At 41.5% G+C, this 14,144-nt stretch overlaps 1 protein-coding gene across 1 annotated transcript in view; it reads left to right on the forward strand.

Annotated features, from left to right (window-relative positions):
• GAN (gigaxonin) overlaps positions 1-13,913 on the forward strand; it is a 39,341-nt gene extending 25,428 nt beyond the window's left edge. The window contains exon 11 of the mRNA XM_036390190.1: positions 163-13,913. Within this exon, the coding sequence (XP_036246083.1) occupies positions 163-344 (182 nt within the window). The 3' untranslated portion in view covers positions 345-13,913. The remainder of the gene's footprint in view (positions 1-162) is intronic.
• Positions 13,914-14,144: the final 231 nt, after the last annotated feature.

Here is a 14,144-nt window from a genome sequence, read left to right on the forward strand (position 1 = left end):
TCAGAAATGTCATAGTAGTTCCTTTTTGACAATAATTTCAACCACCCGTGCAGACACTGATGTGTGTTCCTGTGCCTGCTCTCCTTCACGTATTTGCCTTACTAATGTTGGCAGGTGCAGTGAGTTTTAAGTATTCCATCTCTTTTTTTTTCGTTAATTCAGGTACAAACTATGACTATGTTAGGGAATTTAAGAGGAGCACGGGCACCTGGCAGCGCACCAAGCCGCTGTTCCCCTCGGACCTGCGCCGGACGGGCTGCGCGGCGCTGCGCATCGCCAACTGCAAACTCTTCCGGCTGCAGCTGCAGCAGGGATTGTTCCGCATCCGCGTACCTTCTCCGTGAGCCCGCGCTGCCAGGGGACCAGACTGGAAGAGTTCTGTGCAGTCCACCATAATCTAGCTCTATTTAAAGGAAAAGCTGAGAAATTACAGCTGAAAATTACACTGTATGCTGTGCTTTGGTATGGTAACTGTTTTTGTTTTAAATGCTTACAAAGCTTGAGTCTCAGTACTTGTTTCGGGAACAAATAACTTAAGTACACATTAAAGAGGAGAGAAGGGGGAAAATAAAAGGGGGAGATCAAGGAAACACCTTCAGTCGTAACCATTTGGAGTTTAAACCTTGTTATTGAAGGAGGATTTTGTGTCTGGAACTGGTGGGAATCTGTTTCCTTTGGTGAAGCTTATTGAAAAGCAAAAAAAAAAAAAAAGCTTTCAGGTGCGTTTCCCCTGCGGGGAACTGATACGAATCCATGAGCTATCTGGAACTGGATAGCTGTAATACACAGAAGCTACATGAAAACCAACCTCCCTGGTGTGCTGCTGTTGGAGCATGAGGCCACAGGAGTCGTTGGTCATTGCACCTTTTATTTCTAGTCCTTTCTCAAAAGATAAGGTCTGTGCCTAAAAAATGGTGGAGGTGTGTACATACGGTTTTTCATTGATTTGCAACGGTTTCATTCTGACAAATATTTTTAATATATATAAAATGGACTAATCTGAAATGGATACACCCCAGAAAATGGATACAGTACACCACAAAGAAGTAAACAGTTTTTTCCTATGCTGTCGTTCGAGTAGCCTGATGAACTGGTCTGCAGGTGGGTGGCGTGCGCTTCTGGGTGGGCTTTGGTGGCTGTTTTCCTTCAAGTGAAAAGGGAAGACCTGTTTGGAACAGTTAGTGATGATTGCTGCTTTTGGTAAGAGCAAAAGGACAAACGAAATAGATTGTGTTCCTTTTTACTTCAGATTAGCTTGCAAGCTAAGAATGGTTTTTAAGACTGAGGATTGCAGAAAGGTGTATTTTATGTCTCTTAGAACAAAGGTGAAATATGACAAGGATATATTTATTTTGCAGAAAACATGGGGTTTGGACTAAGAGTTAAGAAAAATTTGTACAGTGACTTTAAATTGGGATCAAAAGTTGGTTTACTAATGATTTCTGTGCTACAGTACAGTCTTGTTTACTGCTGTCTGACTTTGAAAGCTGGGTTTTATGGTGTGGTTATAGTGAAGAACTTAGTATCTTACGTTTTATTTCTTACTAAGCCTTGTTCACATCAGTAGTGATATTTAATTGACTTTTTGTTTGTAGTCAAGATCAGCTGGTAGAACAGTTTTACCTCAATTTTTGATTTCTTTGTTGTTGTGATGGGTGGGACATAACCTGTATTTATTTAAAAGGAATAAAATGGGAGAGATGGAAAATAGAAATAATACCTCCTGCCCTTCAGAAAAAGAGACTTTGTACAACCAGTATTATAACTACATACAAGACTTTCCACTCTGCAACTCTGTGGACCTCAGACAAGCCAAACTCTGCCCTCAGTTGTGTTAGTGTAAACCTTTGTCATCTTTATTGAAATCATCTTACATACATTGAAATATGATCCCAAACTAATTCAAAATATTGGTATTTCACTAAAAAGTCCTTGAAGAGCCATTCTGAAACTTATTTCTGCTCTGTCCTTCCATAGCACTGATGTGGGGTTGGAATTACTTTGATTCCTGAGCAGAGGAATGTGGGAGGGTGGGGAAAAGGGCAGCAGCCAATCCATTGACCTTTTTTTATTTTTATTTTTTACAATGCTGAAGTGCTGCAAAACTTGAACTATATACATTGATTTTCTGACCTATATTAGTTGGCATATTAAAAAGTTTATATATTTATGCATTGCAGTAACTTGGTGTGTGTATATATATGTCTTTAGATTTTAAATTTATATATAATGCTTTACTACAGAAATGTGAACTACTATTTCCATCCTTGGCTGGCTTGTGAAATAAATCAAGTGCTGTTAGTTTATCTGTTAAACTTCCCTTTTTTGAAAAATCTTACATGGATCAATTTTTTTTTCCTCAGACAAAGTGCCAAGAGCCCATATTCAAAAGTGATGAATGTTCCTAAGTATCTGTTTCACTTTGAGCTCAGTTTTCTAAGTGGCTTGGAAAACTTCAGAAAATGTTATTCAGAATATTGCAGCTGCTATCTCCCGAGTCCCTGTAGCTTCCCAGTACACTTGAGGGCATTCAGCATCCAGAAAACGTAAGTGATAAATGCACATGATAAACCCAAGTAAATACTCTAGCAGTGTTTTGCAGTTCAAGTTACTGAACCAAATGTTTACACTTAGAGTAGGATTAACACTAGGCGTTCTTAGTTTGATTTTTTTTTTAAAGAAAACATAAATAAAACAAACAAATCTGCTGGTGATTGGAGTGTGTTGCGAATGCACTCGGTGAGATTTGACCAAGAAATTTAAGCCTCTGTACCTGAACCAGTCACAAACTGAATTTCTGAGCACATTGTACTCGTGTCATGTTCCACATGGCTGAGACCAAGTCTCCAAGGATGCTCTCCAGGGGTTTGGGGTGTGTGCTCAAGATTTAGGCACTCCTGAGATCTCAAAACTGGCTTCCTTGGCCTTGCCTAAGGGGATGGGACCATTCCCCTTCTGCATTGTCTGTGGGACTGATCCAGGAGCTGTTCTAACCTCTGTGTGTACAGGAGGGAAGGGATGTGTCTTCCTGTCTGTCTGTTTGTCCAGCTCTGATCTGGGATCAGCAGCATCCCTTGGATTGTGCAATAACCAGGTTTGATTTCCCTCAGAATTTGGAGCAAGGCTTATGGTGTGGTCATAGTGAAGAACCACAACCACACCATAAGTGTGGTTTGAAGCCAAGGCTCCCCTTTCTGCAGGGATTGGACCAGTGGTGGTGTAGGGGTGAAGAGGCAGAGCTCACCTCTGGCTTCTCTTTCTCTTTCCCGAGGGGTGGTTGCCTTCAGAAGGAGAGGGAGGCTGTGATGGTACCAGAGGTGCTGAGAGGAGGGAGGTCACCAGTGTGCTGAGTGTTGAACGTGCAAACAGCTGTAGATTGAACTGGGTTCACTGGTAAATGCCACCACTCAGCTGTCCCTGCTCTCCTGGCACTGTGTACCCCTGCACATGATGGCTGAACAACTCAGGAGTTTTTCTGAGTTGCAGTCCAGGGAGTTTAGGTGGTTTGGCAGCTTAGAAACTTGTTTAAGTTGTCCTTGCTTAGCACAGTGGCCTTAATTCCTCCCAGCTCACTGTTGGCACTGACATTCAGCCAGGTCCTCCACAGGTGACAGTGTGAATGTGTGTCCTGGCCATGCAGGATGAGGACTGGCTGGGCCACCTTGAGCTTGAGGCACTTGGGCTGGGCCTCTGCATCCATTTTTCTTTCCCTGGTGAGGAATTGGACCAACCCCAGGTACTGAAATCAGAAATCACCAGATACAGGGTAGGAATTGTGGAAGATGGGATGAGTGGTGGCTTTTTTCTCCCATTACTCCACCTCTTCCCACAATTCCCCCAAGAAAAATGTCTTCCTTTTTTCATGTACCACAGATAATTTTGGAAAAAATTTTGGAATTGTCAATTTTAAGGGAAAAGTGGGGGAAAAAAATACATGCTACTGTAAGCACACAGCAGTGTCCTCTGTGCTTGTTTTACACTTGTAGCCTTGTGGCTGCTCTGCACAGCAGAGAGAGATTACAGAAGCAAAGGTGTAAAGTGCTGTTGCTCTCATAAAATAAATCCCTTGAGTTTCTGAGGGAGGCACATGCCTGGCTTGGCTCTGTTCCTTACCTGGCCTTGACAGATGCTCGTATTCCTAAAGAGTCAGGCTTGGATTTCAGATCCTCTCCCTTGCTGGTTTTATAACTTGAAGAACAGGCATCCTGAAAAGTCTTCTGTTTTGCTGTACCACAGCAAGGTCTAGTTGTCCTTAAATATTTTGTCAGCTAATCCTTAAATTTTAGTTATTGTGAAAGTGTCAACCCAGCTGCTTCTGGTCAAGTGAATTTCTGTAGTTTTGAGGGTACTTCATCTTTAAATTGAAGGCAAATTAATACAAAATTACACAAGAGGACAGAGGTGAATCTGAAACCAAAAGAAGCTCAAAATCAGCTCCCTGATGGCTGTGGGCAGGCTGTGTCCCTGGTGTTTGCACAGCACGTGCCTGGCACACAGCCTGCCTTCAGGAGCAGAGATCTTGATAGGAAAATAAGGTTTTTATCAAAGCTACTGAACCGCCTGGCTTCTGAACTCCCCCTCTAGAACACACCAGGCAGCTTGGTTGCTTTGCAATATTTCTGGTGCCTGCATGACTCAGTAAATGCACAAGCACAGAAAGAGGGGTCTGGGGAGGTTGTCCCCTGTTTTAACTGCAGTTTCTGTGTTTGTTCCATGAATGCTGTGCAGGGGCTCTGCTACCATGCATGTGCCATGCAGAGTGGAGGATGCAATAACAAATCCAAATTGTTACAAGTGCCAAACTTTTGGGTTCTTCTGTGTATAACAATAATTCAACTGTTCTACTAAAATACAGATATGCTTAAAATTCACTGTGTTCCAAAAAGAGCAGTGGTTCTTTTTTTTTTTAATGAATGCTATTGAAAGCAATGTAAATCTACTTTTTTTTTTAAATGCTGTTCTGCAGGTTTGTGTTACTCTTCACAACTGCCTTGAGTATCACTCCATGTGATGCATATGGACACTTTGCTCTTTACTAGAGCACTGGTGCCATGCAAATATATAAAAAAAGGCAGCTGACAACAGGCTTTAGTATTTAAAATTATAACTGTTTAGATTAAGTGCAATTTGTTTGCATTTATCGACCTGCAGAATGAAACTGTGCCTCGGGAAATGTGGCTGTGCCCAGGGACACAGGCAGACTGAGCATTGTAGCTAAGGTGTGGTTTGGTGCCACTCACAGCAGTGCTTTCCATGGAATTATATTTAATTTAGTGTTAAATGGATCCTTTCTGCCTCTAATTTAGCACTGAGGACTTGGGGGTTGTGTTCTCTTTAGCTCTTTGGAGTACTTAAATGGCTACTTCAGGTGGGTGGGGGGGTGTTAATTGCATCCGTGTTTGTAGAAGCTGCTATTTCCATCTTCCCAAAGGAGTATTTCCTTTTCCCCTTCAGGACTGAGTACAGGCCTGTGTTTCAGTCGTCATTGCTGCAGCCTTTTGACATTTGCCATTTTCTGATGCTCTTCCTTGTTTTTTTTTTTGGAGCTGTGTTTCCAGGGGCACATGGTCTGTGAGAGAAAAACACAGGGCTTGGGAAGGTGAGTCAGTAAAAGCTAAAGGCAGTGGCGTTTGGGGAAACTCTGCTCATTTTCTGTGGGGGTCACCTCTGTGTGCTCTGAAGTTCATTAATAAGTTTGGCACCTGCTCTCCATTGTCCCTATGGGTTTTGGTGTGGTTTTTTTTTTTTCTTTCTTTTTTTTTTTTCCCCTGGGAAATTCCTTGCTGTAGGAAGGACTGCAGCCAGGGTTTAAGGTGACACTTCTGACCAGCCATGTCCAGTGTGACTCTGTGGTCTGACTGCTGCTGTGCTCCAGCAATCAATTCTCCCAAAATTTTGATTAACATGTTACCTAAAAACATAGACTAAAGCCATTCAGTGCCCAGCTAGATAAACACCTGTTTAAAAGGATTAAGGGTAATAAGAGAACTAAACTATGAGCTACTACCAACAGGTGGTTATGTTGCAAATTAATTGGTGATACCAAATCTGAATAATATTTTTTAAATTACTTATTCTAGGTAACTGCTTTTTGGTTGCAATACATAAAGGACTTGCATAGAATAATATTTGGAGGTTATTTGAAATAATCCATTGAAATGTCTTGAAAAGTGAGGTGGAAGATTGGAGCTTTTCAATGGAAAAAGGCTAAATCTTGATGCCCAGCAGTTTTGCAGGGTTTCTGAGCAGAGAACACCTGCCAGAGCACTTCAGTACATGAAGCTGCTCAATGCCACTGCCTACCTGTGCCCTTGAATTTGCATAATGAAATGAAGCTGTTCTGAGCCCTGGTAAAAGCTGATGGGTCTGATTTCAATAATAGAAAGAAGCATGCCCTGTGTAATTAGTGTTATTTTGTTGATAAAACGTGAATTTGATTTTTTTTTTTAATACTGGAGGTTTTTGAATTATCACCTTAGGCACTTATTAATTTTTCTTTTCTTAATTTATTTGACTTTCGTCCATTTCTTTTGAGTTAATGCTGAGACAACCTCAGTTTTTGTTGAGGGCAAGTTTCTTTCATCTGTAGCTCTAAACCCTGTCAGAGCCTGACTGACCTCCTGCCACCAGCTGTGCACTTGTTTCACAAGTGTCATTTCTGTGCATTCTGTTATTGGGCTGCCAATTTCAGAACAGAAAAAAAAAAACCTGTGGAACAAATTTGTACCTGATGAAAGCAAAAGCCATTTTGGAAAGTTTAAATTTCCATCTGCAACAGGGAGCATCCTACAAAAACCTGATCCTTGGCTGGGCTTGAGGTTCTCTCCTGAACGACCTCACATGCAAAAGCTTTGGGATTTATTCATCTGCTTTATTAATTTACACATGATAGCAGGAAAGCATTATCATCCCTGTCACTTGTTTCACTGTTTTTATGTCTTAAAAAGCAAAGCCTGCTTATTTATTAGAGTGAATGAAGCAGTGCACAGGGGTTTTTGCTGAGGTGATCAAGTTAAACACAGCTGACATTCTGTAAAGCTCTTGCTATAGTTTCTTTCTGAAGGGAAGCCAGGCAGTGCCCTCTTAAGAAATACTTTCAAACCCTTTCAGAGCTGGTCTTAAACTAGTCCAAAGGACTCCTCTGGGTTGCTTGGAGAACATGAAGTCTGTTCTAGCTTTTGTTTGCTTGGGGAAACACCTGCTAAGTCAATTTTAAGCTTTTGTTTTTTTTTTTTTTGAATCCTTGTTTTCCAAAACCTGGGTGGTTTGCTTCTTGCAATTGAAACATGTTAGTGTTTAAGGGTCTGCATTTTGCAATGCATGGTGAGTGTCCTATCTTGGCTACATGATGTAGACAGCAAGCTGTGTTCTGGGGGGCTCCTGGAAGCTCCTTTACAGAGCTGAGGGGTGGAGAAGGTTCAGTACAAAATTCTCCTTACACTGCACAAGCCTGGCTGTGAGCATCAGGTGGGGCAAGAGGCTGGGTTTGGTACAGAACTCATGGAATTGCCACCACTGACTGCCCTCAGTGTTTGGACCCCAAAGCCCATCAGGGGCAGGTCCTGGGTGTTCCATGCATGATGTTTGCTCTGGCCTCAGGTGTTTTCTCTTTTGCTGTTATTAACAGGATTTTGTTTTCACTCTCCCTCTGAACACACAGCTGTGCCCATGGGCCTGGGAGCACAGCTCCTGTGGGTCAGAGGAGAGTGGCCACACCAACTTGCTCCCTGTGGCTTTTGCACATCTGCACATCAGTGTGTGTGGGACAGTGCTTAGTACACAATGAAATGACTTTTCATGGAGCTTGTAAAACTGCTGCCAGCAGGTCAGAGATCAGCTGAACACCTGTGAGCAGAGCTGCAGGTAGAGCAGCTGTAGCCCAGTCCCTCATGTGTGTCACTGTGGCTGGAAGCCTGGCACCTTGTCCTGGGGAGAAAAGCCCCTATGCCCAGCTACCTCATTTTTTCTTTCTTTGCACTTTGTCAAATATTTTTTGTTTTGTTTTGTTTTAAATCACATTTTGTCCTTCAATTAAAAAAAACCTAAAAGCAGACAAGAAGCAGGACAGAATGGTATCATTGCCCAAGGACAGTTTAATTTCATTTTAAATTAATGTTTCTGTACAAAAAGACCAAGGTTGACCTGCAGCTGCTGTAAAAAGTAAATAAAGATTTCTATTACTTGATAGTAACTATTATACTTGGAAATAAGAGTAGCAATTTAAAGGCTGTCCTGATGATTTTTAAATAGGAAGAGATCTGTTTAAAAAATAGAAGTCTCTGCTCTTTTAAGGAAAGATCAGATAGTTTTCTCTCTGCCTCTATTCTGCTCTCACTGTTTTGGCTGTGAACTTGATACATTATCTCAATAGAGAGATTCACTGATTTTTCTTTAATGTCTAATTAGATATTTTTCTGTGGAGTTCCCCATTTAATCACCTGCAGAGGAAAAACTGTTCAAATCAATACCCACCTTCCATACCTGAACTTATGTCATTGCCCATTTCTTTGTGATCTTCAGGTATGTGGGGTTTTGCTTAGATTGAAAAAGTTTTTTAAAAAGTGTCTTTTCTTCTGCTTCTAAAGGTGCTATTTTGACATAGATTTGAATTCCTTACACTGTGCTTGACTTCTAAAAGTACCAATATAAGCTGGTAATCAGCTTGTGTTTGTTTTTCTTTGAGTATTCAATCTCTATTTTGAAAAGCATCCCTTTTCATAAAGATGGCTTCCACACTGTCAAAGGCCTTAATAATACAAAATGTAGTGGGAAAAGGCTACTTTTTTTCCTTTCTTTGTATAAGCAAAGCCAAGAAATGCTTCACGGAGAACATCTTCCTCTAAAATTTTGAGGAACAGCTCATACTAACTTTGACTTCAATGTAGCAAACATTTTAGTGGCCATGCACAAATAGTAGGGGTGAAACAAGGAGCTATTCATAACTCTGCAGACTGTACCAATTAGCTGCTAATTCCAGAGCCTTCCATTAGCATCATGGTGGCTATTCCATAAATATTAATCTTGCCAGGACGTGGCTGTGTGTCTGGGACAGGCTGACCCATGTGGCTGGCAGATCACTGGGGTGCTGGGCTCGGTATGGGGTTTGTCTCAGACCCCTCCTGCTCAGCCCCCCAGGGTTTGGGTGCCACAGGTGCTCAGGAGGAAGGAGGAGGGAAGCTCCAAGTGCTGCCATTGCAGTGCCATTGGCTTGGGCACTCTGAGGAGAGGCTCTTGTAGACACAAGCCACAGAGGAGAGAGCTGAATTTTAGTCCTGCATAGGAACTTTGTTGTCCTTTTTGTGCTGCCTTTATTTTTGTTTGATCTGTATCATCAGTTTGGTTTAGGCATTTGGTAACACTGCTACAGTGTTTTCTTTCTCTGAAGCACATAAAGTCCTACTCCTGCCCTGTCTGAAACAGCAGGAAGGATCAAGGGTTGATGTTTGAATTTGTCCCATCTCAGACAGCAAGTTATTTATTGCCTTCTTGAAGGCTCTGCAGTCCCAGTGCTGTAGCATTTCTCAGTTGTGTTACTCTAAGAGCCCTTTAGCCTTTTGAAAAGGGTCCAGAGACTGCCTTGACCTTCTCCTCCTTCACATATTGGGTGCTGCCCTCTGGACCACCCAAACTCATCCAGGCTGTCACTGCAGAGGAGCCACCGGTTGGTGGCCTCACAGGAGTATCTGTGTCACCTGCAGCACTTCTGAAAAACAGCTGATAAATGAGGGGCCATGGAGAAACCCTGCTGAGCTTGCAAATTCCTGATCCTCTCATTCTAGGGAAGGCTGAGGAGCAGCATCATTCCTTGCCTTGCAGCTGCTCCCTGCTGCACGGGTAAGGATGAGTCCACACTGTCCCTTATGATATAAACATTTATGGGCTGTTATAGGAGATCTTCTATTTTGCATTTGTTGTATTTAAATCTGAAACTTCTGGAGCTATGGAGCTGTGGGTTCTGGAACTATGTCTGCAGTGTGGAACCACAGGTACGGGCCTAAAGAGCTGGGGAGCTTCTGGCCACCTGTTTTTCCACTGCACTTTTTTCCTTTTTTTGAGAAACCAGAGTTGTGAAACTGCATCCCTGTTCGTATGCCCACTGCTTCATAATCCAGAGTGGGACCCTGATAAGCTGGAATTGTTTTACTTTTACCTTCAGAAGGAAAAACTAAAATTTCTTCACATTAGATGCTGTATCTTCAGAGTTTTCCCTTGGTAAACCATATTTATTGAGTCCCATGAATTTTGTGGGATTGGGTTAAAAATATGAATATGTATTATAATAATGATAACTAGTGTACTTAGTCTTACTTTGTACAGTACAAATACTCTCTTATATCTTAAGAGAATGAAACAGCTATTGAATAATCCAATTATGATATCTGTATTCCATGAACCAAGTAATAGGAGGGTGTTGGAATGTGATGTCACATTGCTGCCACTCTCCTAAAGGTTCAATGTTCTGTGAAATCTAAGATCTTGATAATTACCAGGATATTGTCAGAATATATTGCCACCTTTTCTACAAAAGGCATGTTGGTGTGGTGAGGTAAAAGCACTCACCTTTTCTTTACCATCTGTGGCATGCAGCTGGACAGCAAGGGTTACCCCCATCATCCAGCTGTCCTGCTCTGACTCCTGTATTACAGATGTGGTTACTGTTACAGGCTTTTTATGTGTGTACATGTTCTGTGGGTCCTGTGCTTTGTGTGGGAATGGAGCTTTGGCTTTTACGTGTCCACCCCAAAATCCTTAGAAATTAATTGATTAATCACTTGGGGGCAGGGTTTGGAATGCTCTGATCGGAGTATGTTGAGTTACTTCTGTTTAAAACAGGGAAAAATAAGACATAAATGCTCTTTGACTTCAATCAAACTATGCAATACAGCACACCAGAGAGCTGAATTCCTTGTGATACAGAAGTGCAGCTCCTGTGTCCTTCCAAACCCAGTCCTTGGTCCAAGGTTAGGAGAGCTTGTACTCAATGGCTGCCCAAGAATCTCGTATCCAGATCAACTCCAGTTCACTGATTTTGTTCCTGCCCCCTGGCCTGGCCCAGCAGTTTAGCTGGGTCAGGTTGTTGGGTGTTTTGGCTCGGGATGATGTGATCTCCATGTGTGTTCCTCCTGTTGTCCCATGGTGTTGTCAGCTGGAGTTTGTCCTGTAACCCCCCCAGTGCAGCTTTACCCTCTGGGGCCACTTCACCACATCTGCACCTCCCTGCCCTAGAGCGTGTCAGGTGTTTGGGGTTTGCTGTGCCCCCTGGCTTGGTGTTGTCTTGCTTTCCCTCTGTCAGTCAGTTGTGGAGCTGGTGCTTACAGTAAAGAATCCCTGTGATGTCTCCAATCAGTCCAAGTACGTTTTCATTTCTGCTGCTTCTGTGTGAGTTTGGGTTTTTTGCTTCTGTGGCAATTCAGTGATAAATGCCCATGTGGTCAGGACTGCTGGTAAAGGTTCTTTATCCTCCCATTGCTTCATTTTTCCAATGAAATTTGTTCCTTGTGTTCCTCTTCTTCCCCCTGTTAAAAAACGGGTACAGTTTTTCCTGGTTCTGCCTCCTGTGAGGAGCTCTCCTCTCCCAGGTGATCCTGAATTCTTCATTTACTTAACCCACCCTGGACCTCATACAGTTTCTGCCTCCCAACTCCCTTTACTATTTTGTCTCTCTTTAATTCAGATTGACCTCGATTTCTTTCTCTGATTCCAAACAGGGATTTTGGTGCATAGCCTGGGAGACAAGCAGGAAAGCTCTCTCTGTGTACATCCATTCCCTCCCCAGCACATGCAGTGTAAGGGGCTCAGCCTGTTCCATTCCTTCCCCCAGGTTTTTCCTAGTGCTAAGCAGACCATAGGCTGAAGCCATTTCTTATTTCTTTTGGTAACTGAAAATATTAGGAGATTTTCTTCTTCAGAAATAGCCACTGCAGATGAGCAGCTGGCACGAGAGAGGGTTGTTATGCTTCCATATTCAGTATTTTTAATTGAGGAACAAATAATTTATTTTGGGGAAAAATGTAAATTTTTTTGTACGTCAAAGTGGCCTTTATAGAAAAGCACATAAAATATTTAGATTAAAATTGCTTAGTTGTGTAATTTCAGTGGGGATTTTTGTATTGACAGGGTTTCTATGCATTTTTCAAAATATACTTGCTGTTTTGTGTTAGAATTATTGGAAATCTTTTAAAAAACATATATTACCACATTTTCCATGGTTGATCCCTTTACTATCATTCCTTTTGAATACTAAAAAGATTTTAATTAACCCTGTAAATTAATTTTCCCCACAAATATTTGCATTAAATCAATATAATGAGTTATAGCATGGGTATGTAGCTTTAAGGGAATAAGCCTAGTAGTGCAGCTTAATTCTGGAGAGATGTGTTTGCAGAAGGGTGGTACAGCAGCGTTTCAATTGCACTTAAAACACTAAATTAGGAAATTAAGTTTTTGCTGTACCTCACTAGGGTTTTATTAAACCATGTCCATCCTGTATTGTTTACACTTGAGCATTATTTAACTATGTATTATTTGTGCAGTTTGCAGTTCTCTGTTCTGTCAGGATTATGTGAACATTAACAGGTAGGAAAAGTTTTGGAGTGTGTGGTGTCCTCGTGGGTTTGGTGTGAGTTTGGGGAGGGAGGAGACAGGAAAGGTAGATCCATTAATGTATTTTTCCATTTAATTATGTACACATTTTCACATTAGATGAGACTGAATAACTGCAGTTACAATTGAACTGTGAGTAAAATCAGTGGTTTGGGGGTGGGAGAAATGAAGGGCTTGCAGAACTTCAGGCAAAAACCCTTCAGTTGCACTGTGGTACAACTGCCCTGACTGCCTGTGCAAAGCAGAGCCTGGGGGGACACATCAGACCCATCCATTTTTCTGGTTTTACTTTCTCTTCTCGAGGTGTTGCTGCAAGGTTTGCTAAGTAGGACCTTCCCAGGAATGTCTATCAACTGAGACTTGAGTTTTATCATTTTATGTTTGTAGTTTTAATTTTCGTTCTGTTTCATAGGAGATCCCACGTGTTCACACGTTAGTGTCAGTGCAGGCTTTCAGGTGTAGCACCAAATGAGCGTTTCATGCAAACATGCATTCTGTAATTAAAGAAAAATGTGCAATTCTAATGGCACTTTGACCCATTGCTGAAACACTGGGTTTTGCAATTGAACAAACTCAAAAATTGAAAACACTCCGTGTCTTCATTAGATGTCTTGAAGGTGAAGCAAAAGGCAGTTACTCCAGTTGTACCCATGATAATTTGGGATTGTTTGGGGTTTTTTTTTAATATAGTTTTATGGTCTGTTTTTAGAAAAACACTCATTTCTTGGTTTACTTTAGTTGCCATAAATTGCCCAGTGCAGAGTCTGGTCCACCTCCATTCGTTTATTTTCACGGAATAGTTGCACAAAAACTGGTAACAGCAAAGTAGGAAAGCTCTTTGGTTACTCACCAGTAGCTTCCCTTGCAGAATTGCTTTGTGGCTCACACATGGTATGAAAAGGGACACGGGAATTTTCCTGGATTCGGTAGCACTCGCTTTGTTTACGTGTTCAGTAGAACATTGGGTGACTAAAGGGAGGCTCCCTTTTTAAAGTATTTGACTTGTGCTTTGAGGACTTAGTTGCCACTGTGCAAATTGTGCTGTAATATTGTACCAAGGATCAGTGAAAGTGTTTTATCTTTTTTAATGTCGTTTGTATTTGACCGGGTTTTATAAATGTAAGAAAACAGAGTGTTGTATTTTGATCTGAAATTTGCGTATGGTAAAAGTAACTTTGCTTTATGTATTGGAGGTTTGTTCAGAACTTGAATCATTTTATAGAAGGGTACAGACCAAAATTAATTGTCTTAAAGGTGTTTAATAAATTAACCAAATAAAACATTGATTGTTTGAAAACTTGTTGACTGCACCTTCTGGTTGTTGGTTTTTTTTTTTTTAATTTTAAATGGAAGAACGTAGTTTTCTCTCAAGGTCATACAAAGAGTGAAAAAAAAAGAAGTAGATTTTATAAATATCATCTCCCATGAGTTATCTGTTTTATTATTAAACATTCCAACATGCCAGAAGTTTAATCAAAGGGGAAAACCCAAAGGAAATAAATGGAGGAGGAAAGGCAATGAGGAAATGAGGGGAGGCGGGA

The sequence above is a fragment of the Molothrus ater genome, chromosome 12, assembly GCF_012460135.2.
Source record: "Molothrus ater isolate BHLD 08-10-18 breed brown headed cowbird chromosome 12, BPBGC_Mater_1.1, whole genome shotgun sequence".
NCBI lineage: Eukaryota > Metazoa > Chordata > Aves > Passeriformes > Icteridae > Molothrus > Molothrus ater.